The sequence below is a fragment of the Varanus komodoensis genome, unplaced genomic scaffold, assembly GCF_004798865.1.
Source record: "Varanus komodoensis strain SLA01 unplaced genomic scaffold, ASM479886v1 scaffold53, whole genome shotgun sequence".
Taxonomy (NCBI): Eukaryota; Metazoa; Chordata; class Lepidosauria; order Squamata; family Varanidae; genus Varanus; species Varanus komodoensis.
The window spans coordinates 1,543,330-1,554,542 of NW_025336126.1; the positions used below are offsets into that span (position 1 = coordinate 1,543,330).

At 43.9% G+C, this 11,213-nt stretch overlaps 1 protein-coding gene across 1 annotated transcript; it reads right to left on the minus strand.

Annotated features, from left to right (window-relative positions):
* Positions 1–1,048: 1,048 nt before the first annotated feature.
* Positions 1,049–8,536, minus strand: YPEL3 (yippee like 3). Its single transcript, XM_044448085.1, has 5 exons — positions 8,359–8,536; positions 4,582–4,796; positions 3,189–3,232; positions 1,658–1,766; positions 1,049–1,550 (listed from the first exon to the last, which is right to left on the minus strand). The coding sequence occupies exons 2-5, from the start codon at positions 4,696–4,698 to the stop codon at positions 1,461–1,463; spliced, it is 360 nt and encodes a 119-aa protein (XP_044304020.1). The 5' UTR covers positions 4,699–4,796; positions 8,359–8,536; the 3' UTR covers positions 1,049–1,460.
* Between the last annotated feature and the right edge of the window lie 2,677 nt (positions 8,537–11,213).

The following is an 11,213-nucleotide window of genomic DNA, read 5'->3' on the forward strand; positions in this document are numbered from 1 at the left end:
GCAAACTTGAGCAGTTCAATTTAGGGCAAAACAACTGTGAAGGTACAAGTGGGTCACTGGGCTCTTTAGGGATGTGTGTTTGGGGGCATAATAGGAACAATTCTTGCTGAACACCTGGGCAAGGGTAAGAGGACTGACTTTAACTGTATTTGCTGGCTGAGCTTCCATCCCAAACCCCCATCCTATCCCATCCCATTTGTTCCTTAGCTTGAAGCTGCCAGTTCTGCATTCTTCAGTGATTATGCTGAAAGTCTGGTTAGATTCAGAGGTGGGGATGATTGCCAAGTCATGTAAAGAAAATTCTAGAAAATGAAGAGAGAAATCTTTGATAGGTGAGCCAATCTTGCGGATAAATTTGGTAGGACAAGCAGACTATACTATGCCTCATGTCTGAAATTATGCATCTGATGGGGAGACTTGCTTTTGAACAGCTTTCTCGCCCTGGCTTTGTCTTCCCATCATCCATAACCATTGAACATGCTCGCTGCATTTGGTGCCTGTAGTGCAACATCTGGACTTTGGTTGGGGAAAGCTGCTCTTACGTTTAACAGGGCTTTGTGTGTGATCAGTCTTTGAAAGTCTACTTTAGAAGCTGTTACCTACTGTCTGATAATGATTACATAATTTGTTTCATATATCTCCATTGACCCTACAATTGGGATTGGAGATGGGGTGCTTGACAAATCTGTTTTCTGATATTTTGGTCAACTGTGTGTCAGAATTTCTCTTGACCTGGATCTTTTCCCTCAGTGGGAAGTTGTGAAATGCTGTAGTTTTCACGATGGTGTGACTTTCAGAATAGCCACTGATGCTTGCTTTTAATGCATTTGTTTTGCTGCTGCTCTTAGTGTTGTAGTACCTGTAAAACATCTTGAATGTATATGTGTATGTTTGTGTGTGTATGAAAGCTGGGGTAAAAATACCAGAAGTCAATAAGATATCCAGGAATTAAGGACCTAGTTGGACTACCCAAGAGTTGAGTAGCCTTTATAGACAAGCTCACCTGCTCCAATTAACAGTGCCTCCTGCTGTCAAGAAAAAAATGGTATCACTTCAAGGTTTTTATTTATATAATACATAGTCACACAAACTCACAAATACTGTACAAGCCAACCCTTCCCCATTCCACTGTACATTTCCCCTCCTCAGACTCCCTCTGTACAACAAACCCACAGTCCTCCTCCCCTCCCACCCCCAACCCTGCTTGCACGCCGCCCCGGGCCCAAGTGTCTCCTTGTGCTCTGCCACTTTTTCCCACATGATGGTGACATGTCTGAGCTGTGGGTATGGCCTCCTGGCAGGTGCTCCGCCTCCTCCTTCACAACTCAGATGCCTCCAGATGTGATTTGGATGGCAGCCCATTGGTTGGAAAGGCAGAGGCAGTTTTTTTAAAATTGTCATTTCTTATGCTCCACCCCTACATGTAGTTGTCCGAAAGTGGTGGGAATTCTTTGTTGGTTTCAATCCCAGCCATTGTCCTTGATCATGTGGTTGAGTTCAATGATGTATTTTCCTTCCTTGTATTTCTGACTGGTCTCAAAGGCTTGTTCCTGCAGAACAAGAGAAAGCAGGTTGGTGGCAGAGCAGAGCTGAGAAGTTCCTTAAGGTGGGGTATTAGTTTTAGGGAGAGCGTGAAGGATGCTAAGCAGCAACTCACATATTTCCATCCAAGGGTGGTCTTGCAGTTCTCACAGTATATATCAGCAACAGCATGCAAGCCTGTCAGCAGTACCCGTTCTTCTGCTGGACCACATCCAACATTCACTCTGCATGGAGTCAAGGTAAAGCAGGATTGAGAGACATGGTGTCACTTGGCGCTGACAATCCCTGCCAGCCCTTAATTGCATTCCTGATGCTTTCGCAGCCTGAGTTCCATCAAGCCCTTAAACGAGTGATAATCTGTGCATGTATAACCAGTAGGCCACAGTTGTGCTTGCCATGCCAAGTGTGCTATCACCCTTGCAGCATGATGAAATCCAGTATTCCTCTTGACCTTAGCTGGGGAAGGAGAATATCACCTGCACAACTGCACTGTGCTTCTGAGGTACTCCAAGGGCCTTGGAAGCACCACACTGCAAAGCTGAGAGGAGATGCGGGATCATGGCAGCAGCTGAGCTGTGCTTCAGGGGCGCTTGGTGGGCCTCAGATGCTCAGCGTGATTGTTGGGATGATCCACTCCAGCTCCACACACAGGAGTAGGGCAGGTGCAAGGAGTGGCTTCTTCCATTGTGCAGTTTTTGCAAGCCTGTTAAGTGTGGTGCAACAGAGACTGGTTGGAGCTTTGGAGTTGTGGGTTTGTTCTTGATCTCATCCTGAATTTCAGATGTTCAGCACAATTACAATAAGGACCTGACTCAAGGATCTGCTCACCCTCATATTTTTGCGTGGTGCCTCTGCATGGGATCCAGGATCCAGTCCCTGATGTTTATGTGAGAGTGCTGGGAATAACACTGCTGAAGGCTCTAAAAGTCTGGATTTGGGATTCACTGTTGGTCAGGGCTGACCTGAGCACTGTGGTATTTTGTAGCAAAGGATTGCCTCTGGAACCTGTCAGTTCTTTTCCAATCCTGTTCATACAACCCTCATGCGTGCCATTTACCTATTTTGAGAGAAGGAAAAGAACCCCAAAAAGCTATCTCCCCCACCAGCTTCCCTCCTATTGGGGCGGCACAGAAGTTCTTCCTCTCAATTAATCAGATTTTTGATCCTCTTTATCTTTGATGAGGTTAACAATGTGTTCATGGAAAACACAAGAGAAAGATGATTAATTTGTGTCCAGACTATACCACTTCAAGCTACTGGTAATGGCTCACAAAAAGGGAATGTTCAAAAAGAAGAATGCTATGCATGCAAGACTAGCTAGAATCTTTATCCCTGCCATCTAGGTTTTCTTTCAAATGGAAGTACATAAATCACATGAGTCCCTAGATGCAACGAGGCAGTACGGCTTAGACACAGGTTTACCACCTGAATGAGCACTAGGCCGTAATTGTAGCATCTGGAGCCCACATCAGGACTTCAATATTTACTCCAACCTGGTGCTCTTCAGATGTGTTAGACTACAACTCCCAGTTGTAGTCCAGTGCTTCTGGAGAGCACTGTTGTTGGGGGAGCAGGTTGCTGGTACAAATTCAGCCAGTTTTACAGTTGTCCCTTGACCAGAGTTTGCTTCCTTCTGTGATACTCACACAGAGTTGAATAAATATGCCCGACCTTGGCTTCCTTGAAAAGACTGTAATGACAAAAAGAAAAGGAACAGAATTTTTAAAAACTCTTTTGTAGAGGAGTAGTTATTTTAATCTTTTGCTGTAAGCTCACACACCTAGTGGCACATTAAAGACAGACTTATTGTAGCATCAGCCACAAGGTACTGCAAGACTTGTTGGGAGACCCCCATTGCTGGAAATGCCTGCCACTTCCTCTCCTCCCTCTTCAAATGTCAGCATTAGGATTCTTGTGTCTTAGCATCTTGAGATTTTGATATATCCCACCTTGCCTTCTCTCCTATCCTCCGACCCCATCAGCCCTTTATTCAGAGAATACCCTCAGCCCTAGAAAATGGCCCTCGCCCTCGCTTCTTGGTTTATTCCTGTATTTCCTTGTTTGTTCTTTGGCTTACTTTCAGACACACCCTGTCCATACAGACTGAATCCTGTGTAATGATTAATCAGCCAGCAGCTCAAACATGTTGACCTTGCAGACCTGTTAACAGCTCAAGCATTAGGATGGGGATGGCAGGTCAATATTTGACAGGCCCCTTTGAGAGGAATGTTAGGTCTAGAGAAGCTGAGATCTCAGTTTCCCCGCTGTTTCTTCCTAACCCCTGATTTCATCTTCCACTTTCAAATAGCTGCACCTTCTTTGAGCACCAGGGAAGCCTGCCATAGCTCCTGTCTGTTGAGCTGTTACTCCCTGCGGCACAACTCAGCAGCTGGCAAGTGCTTTGGTTCCTTCCCTTCCTTGCTAAGCATCCAGCTGAACTGCTGCTCACTGAGCGCAGGCTTCCAGGCCTCTATTTGGGCCCTTGGGAGACAGCGCTTGGCTATTTCCCCAAGATTCTGAGCAACGGCAGGGATACAGCATGGCGCTGTAGATTAGGGCTGTGGTGAGTCATGCAGGAATGGAGTCTATGTATAAATCTTTATGTCTAAGACCTCAAGGCTCAGTTCCTAGTCCTGCCACAGTGCTGGGCAACTGCCAGCCTTTCTCCCACCTGTAAATCATACTGTTACTTTGTACTGAAATACTGGCATCCTTTTTTTTACTTCAATCCCCAAGACAATGTCCTCAAGAGACCTACCTTGCAAGATTGCTGTGAGGATAATGAAAGGTAAAGATTGTAAAGGCACATTGGAAATGCTTCATCTGTAACCCTATGTTGAGATGAGCTAAAACACAAAGCAGAGTAGGACTCTTCCACAGTAAAGCAGAACAAAGTTCTCCTTTTGTACCGACTTGGCACTCCTGCTCCCCTTTTATCTTTAAAAGTAACTGACTAAGGATAAGCAGCATCCCGGTACTTAGATGCTAAGAGCTTTTCTACAGCTGTGTGCCAGGGACATCACATTTCCTCCTTTTTACCTTGGAGATCAGGTCATCATGGTTGGCCAGGTGTGCTCGACAGTGCACACAGCTATAGCGTCGGTGACAGTTGTCCAGATAGGCTTGGAAAGTTTTGGGCTTGGACAGCCTCACCATTGTGGTTGTGGGGCTCACACCAGGGAAAGCAGCTGCAGGAGAGCTGTGAAGGATCAGCTACTTCTGAAAGGGGATGCTGTGGGGGCTCCCCAAAAGCCCTAAAAAAGAGGAAGTCATGAGAAAGGCTTTACCACCATGTGGAGAAGCTAGTAGAAGTGGGGGTAACAGCACAGGAGCTGAGATGCCTGGTTTTTGTTTCTCAGCTCTGGGATCTAGCCAAGTTCTGTCTAACCGGTCTGGTATCTAAACAAAAACAGTACCACGTGCTTTCCTTCCTTAGGCAGGTTCTTGGAGGCTCAGCCTGTAATTAACCCCAAGATGTAGGTCAGCGCTGATCATCTTGTGATGAAGCAGCATTACTAGGAATAGAATCCAAGCGTCCTAGCTATCCCAAACTACTCCCTCCAGAAAACCTTCAGTTTATGTCCCACTCCCCTTCCTAATTATACTTGCAACTGCGGATGACACTCAACACAGCTGCTATTCTTCCCTTATTTAAGAACCCAGGAATTCTTCTTTTTCAGTTATTCCTCCCGCCACCAAGAGATCCAAGAGTTTCTGGCAGATTGTCAAAAAATTTGAAACAACCCTTTCATTAGTGCCCAACTTTCCTTCTGCTGTATACACCTATTGTCCCTGTTGGGAGACAACTAGTAGCCACTTTGGTTGTTTGACTGATCTTGCCCAAGTAGATGGGATTTTATAAACTGTGATTTTAGGCTCAAAGTCTTAGAGGTGGAGTGAAGGTAGATAGAGGGGACAAAATGTCTAGGAGGGGCACTGTGGCAATAGAAGGTAGCAGATCAAACCAAATATGCTAGAAAATGCAAAGGGTTGTGAAAAGATGACAGAACTAACAGATATAATGCAAACTGGACGGACATAGAAAAAATTCAGAAGGAATGGCTATTAAAGGAGGCAGAAGGGTGGAGTGAATAGGGGGAGAGCTTAAGACAAGAACGTCTCAAAGAAAATGCAATGAAAGAGGAATTAAAGAGATGGATGGTGATAATGAATGCAGAAAAGAGGGAAATGTGTGCCTGAATGAGCAGACGAATGCAAAACTGGGAGCATAAAAGCAGTAAATTCTGACTCAATGTGGAAGGAAGAGAGAGACACAAAGCAGCCTGCAGATGAGTGGAGGAGAAGATAGGTGGGGTTGGAAACAGTACGGGGGACCATGGGAAATATAGTGGTTTAAACAAATACATTAGGGGAGGAATTTGTTGGGGCAGCAGGCAAATGGAGAACACTCTGCAAGGAGGGAGGCTGGCTTGCTTTGCAAAGGGAAGTAGGGGGAGGAAGTCTGGAACATGAAGCTAGGGAGAGGGAAAGAGGCGGTTCCTTGAAAAGGAAGCAAACCAGCCAGCCCTACAGGCAGGAGAATGCTGAGCTGGGGAAAATGAAGGCTGTGGCTCCATAAGTCTGCGAACAACAACAAAAAAGCTGAATATGAGGTCTTGGGAATGAAAGCTAGCATTTAGGGACACCCTTTCAGTTCCTACATCCTCCAAATTTCCCATTGCTTCCTTCCCGTTTCAATCTTTTGATCTTCCCCCCTCACCCTCCTCACAAGTATGGGACAGATAATGGATGAAAGGAAGAAGCAGAGATGCAAAGGTTAAAGAACTGAAATGCAGAGTAAAGGGGAAGGTGAATGCAATGTTAGACCAGAAAGAATGAAAGTGGGCGGGGGGGGGGCAAAGAAACATATTCATTTTTTAAACTGCAATACGACTTAATTATTCCCTTTGCCAAATTCTGCTGCATGTGCTGTGAAAATCACCAAAGAACAACTGAGAAATTGTAAACAAAAACATTGATCTCATTGTTAGAGGACATATTGAAACTTACTATCAGTAGTAACTTAGATTCCCTTTTATGCGAAGTATGGGATTGTCTAATAGACAATGGAAACATACTAGCATTCATTTTTTTTTCACATGGAGGCATCTTATTTATCAGAGAGCAATGTGGTTGCCTGGTTAATAATCACAAAAGGTAAGCTCTGTCTTGACAACAAATGCCTTCAAAAAGAGACAGGGGCACGCCTTTCATAATATGCATTACACATTAGTGTCATCAGACAATATACTATGGAAAATACTGGAAAATAGTATTGCAGGCAGTAGCCCATAACATGAGCAAGGATTGTCTTAAGATGCTTTTGCATAGGAGCTGTATTAAAGTATTAAATCCCTCGGCGAAGAAATTGGATATTTCTTGGCCTCTTGGTTTTTAGGTCTTATATGGCTATTTTCATATTAAATTATACTGTAGTAATGACACATGAATATAGGCATGGCCCTACACTGCAGACAGTGGGATGTGTCATTTAAGATGCAGAAAATATAATGTATGTTATACTACAATTGCCTCTATTGTTAAAAAGCCGGGTAATAGATTATTGGGGAGGAGCTTCTGCTGAAAGAGAGAGATGGGTCATGAATGGGTAGGTAAGCCAAACTAGCTAAAGTATCTTAGTTTTCTTTCCTGTGTTCAAAAGTTATTATCTACATTTTATAATTTCTGATCCTTATCCATTACATAGGAAATCTGTAATGTGCATGCAGATGGAGGGTGAAGGAAGTGGAGGATATTTGGTTGACACAGTTTGTAAAGATAGAATATATCTGACTGCTTGTAAATGGAAATGTCTATTTGGATTTTCTGCCTAATGGAAATGACAGGATTTTTATTCAATGGGCTGGAAGAAAAACTGAATAGTTGTTGAATAACAGGGCAAGTTGGCCATTTCCAGTTGCATATTGAGTCTTATCAGGCAAAACATGTTTTCTAATAATGTCTATTCAACCATTAAGATATGAATTGTATGTTTAAAATGCAAAAATTGGGGGAGTTGAAGCAGGAAGAAAAATATTTTTTTCTGTTTCATTAAAACTTGTCAGCTATCATGATATCAAGCTGGAAGAACCAACATTTCCTTGATTGACTCTAAACCCAAAACTCTGGGTTCCCAGATTCTGGGAAATACAGTGGTTGTATTTGTTCTCTTAATCTGTAAAAATATGGTTAAAGTCACCCACCCTTCATAAACAATCACACAGTTATGACTCATTTTATTTGGCTCTGTGCCTCCAATCAATATTGTGCTGCCTGTTTATTCTAGGAATAAACAACAACACTGCTCAAATCATAAAGGGTGTCATATTAGCCTGTATTAAAGGATCCTGAAACTGATAGCCTTTCTCTATAGCATTTCCTCTTTTATAGAAGATGTTGAAAACAAGCCGGGGGAGCTCTCTTGAAATTAAAAAACAAAAACCTGAATATATTGCTTAAAGAACTGCCCCCTTTCGGTTCTAGCACATTAAAGATTATTTACTTGCGGCATCAAAGTACTTGTAAGACAATGGGAAAGGTGTCACCAGTGTCTTCTGTCAGGATAAATACAATAATTACGGGAAAGTATTTCATCCCTTGTTATTCACCAAACACATTTGTCTCCTGACAGTAAATTGGATTATCGTTTCATCACGCACAATTGTTTGGTGCCCACAATCGCATACCTGCCTTAATTCAGGTAGGAGGTAACCCCCACTCCTGCCCCGAAGACAGTCTTGTGGCACCTGAAAGCCTAGCACATTTATTATGTTATGCACTTCTGTGTACGCCTACCTCATAAAGCACCCACCTTACCTGGCAGAAGAGAAATGCTGGAGGATCTCTTTTACTGGTGGAGCCTCGTAGCTCTCCCAAGGCCCGTCTAATCAGGGTGCTAGCTTGCTGGTGCAGCTTTTGGGGAGGGGGGACACGCCGAGACCTGCGGGCCCCCTCTAGAAAAGCTCCAGCTGGAAGTCTAGACTTCCTCTTGTTTACAAACCAAAGCTGAGAAACAAAGGTGTCTCCTCCCCTTTTTTCTCTCCCTCCTCCTTTCTGCGGGCTTTCCCCTTTGCTCCTTCCTCTTTCCTCCTAGCCAATGAGGAGAGAGAATGCAAATAAACTGCAGAACTTCTGAAAGGGGAGGGGAAGCGAGTGAAGCAGTACACAATCTGGCACGTATGTAGGGCTGGTGGAGAGATGGCTAAGCAGGGACTGGCACTGCATGCGCATTGCCTTACAATGCACATGGCTTGGCCCTGAGGCATCTGAAACAATAAGAGTCGCCGAGCCTGTGCAGAGGGCTTTCTTTTTATTTTGGAGACCAAGAGGTAGAGGTTCCAAATCTGAAGATGCGACTGGGGGTAGCTGTGTATTTCTGTTTCTAGAAAGCTAGCCTTATGGCACAGATCAGCCTAAGGGCTGCAAACAAGAATATATTGCCTTTAAAAATAGGAATAGATGTTTCAATATAAATTTCTCTGCCAAACAAATCCCAAGAACTGAACAAACTCTGCATCTGCTGTAAACCTTGTTAATACTACATTTTAAACTTCCTTCCTTCAGATAGCTCTTGATAACACCATGGCCCCTCTGTTTCACCTTTGTGGGGCACAGGAACATAGCTCATGGGCAGAACATCTGTGTTGCATACAGAGTGTTCAAGGCTCCATCTTCCAATTGCACTTGTGTGTGTGTGTGTGTGTGTTTAAGCTCAGGTCGCAGGTTATATGTCTGACATCCTGATGAGCCACTGGATTAGATGAGCCGATGGTCTCTACCCTTAGCATTAAGCAGCTCCACATGTTCATAGGCTCCCGACAAGAGATTGGTTGATTGAGCTGAGATGCAACAACTGAACCAGTATAACCCAGTCAGGTTTGTGACTTAAGTCTGTGCATGCCAATGTATAACACAAATATGTAACTAAGCACAAATATAATGGCTGAGGAAAAGCAGTCTTTTAACAGTCCTCTTAATAGGTTAATAAATGTACTGTGACCTAAATTCCCATGGGCAGAGCCCGCTTCATTGGAGAGATGAATTTAAGTGGAGAGAAATGTATATGCTGTACAAAGTCTAAGCAATGCAAGTGTAGAAGTCTGTGTGTCGCATTACTATGCAAAGTACTAACAAAAGAATACAGAATCCTCTCAAACGAGTCCAACAGCCAATCAGCATGGATGGGGCCCCTCCCCAACTAGTGGCTGCTGGGGATTGTGTAAGCAGAAGGAAATCAATAGTGCATATAAATGCCTTAAGAGGAGCACTTGCTTTCTGCAATCAGGCTTTCCATTCTCAAGATGTGATAAGACTAAAGTCAACTGTGTCAAATTTGTTAGTGAATTCCAGCTACCTAGATTTTGCTGCTGCTGCTGCCAGGTGTCCTTTTTGTTTGTGGGTTTTAATCTGTTTTAGCAGCATGGCTGAAAGTCCTGAAGTCCCTAGCTGGTTTCTTGTGGCATGAGCCTCTGTAGGCATGAGCCTCAGATACAGCAGACAACGTAGGGCATACACCCAGCAGGGAATCTTTTGATCTATCTTAATTACTAATTCTGATGCATTCTGGTGGTGGTTACAGGGCCCTATTTATTGTGGGGTTGATGTTTTGAAGAACCTGTGTTAAGACATAGGCCTGAAGGATGTGTCTTCTTGGGCCCAATGAGCCTGTCCTCTGCCACTATTCTGAGGCAAAGCGACAAGCAGCAGGGTGGGTGCCTGTTGTTCCTTCTCCTTTTGGACTGTCAATTACTTGTTTTCCCCACCAATACAAGTGCCCTAAAAGCATTCGACAGGGAAAAGGAGGAGCGGCTAGAGAGTTAGCGTTGTCAAACAAATTAAGAGCAGGGGTGATGGATGTGAGGCATTTCATTCTTTGGGATTCTCTTAGTCTGTGCTGGGGTTCATCTGGAGAAGTCTGTTTTTCACTGTTGTGATTCAGCATTGGAACTTGTTAGTTATCACTATAGAGCAGTGGTGGTGAACCTATGGCACATGTGCCACAGTGGGAACGGAGAGTACTCCTCGACAGGATGTCAGCCAAGTCACCCAGCATCGCCCCAGCAGCTGAGCATTGTGTAACAGCACACATAGGGGCCATGCGCACGCTTGGAAAGGGCGCCAGGCAACGATGTGACGTGCTGCAATTCATTAGCCACCACCTGTCTGAGTTTTCACATGGCTGGTCAGTGCACTGCCAAGGATATATATACATATTTGCTTGGATTAGCAGTGAGTTGCTTTTCATATATTATAACCACAGTTTTCAGGTTTTACTGAAGTACAGTATTGGCAATTTGCAATAAATAAATGGGTTTTGGGTTGCAGTTTGGAAACTTGAAGGATCACCATCACTGGGTCAGAGTTTGAAAAATGAGGTGTATGATTTCGATGGTTGGAATGTGTATATAAAGGGCAGAATTATACAGAAGAGCAGAAAAAGCTACTCAAGAAAGGATTTTTCAAAATTGCATTATTTTCAATGGCATTTCACCCCTATATTAGGGTTAGGGCTGTGCACCAGGATGGAGTTAGGGATAGAAAAGAGAGGTGTCCTGGCATGATTTTGGTGGTTGGAATATGTTTGGAATGGGCAGAAATGATGAGCTGTGCAGAAAAATCCACTCAAGGAAGGCTTATTCAAAATTGCATTATTTTCAATGGACATTTGGCCC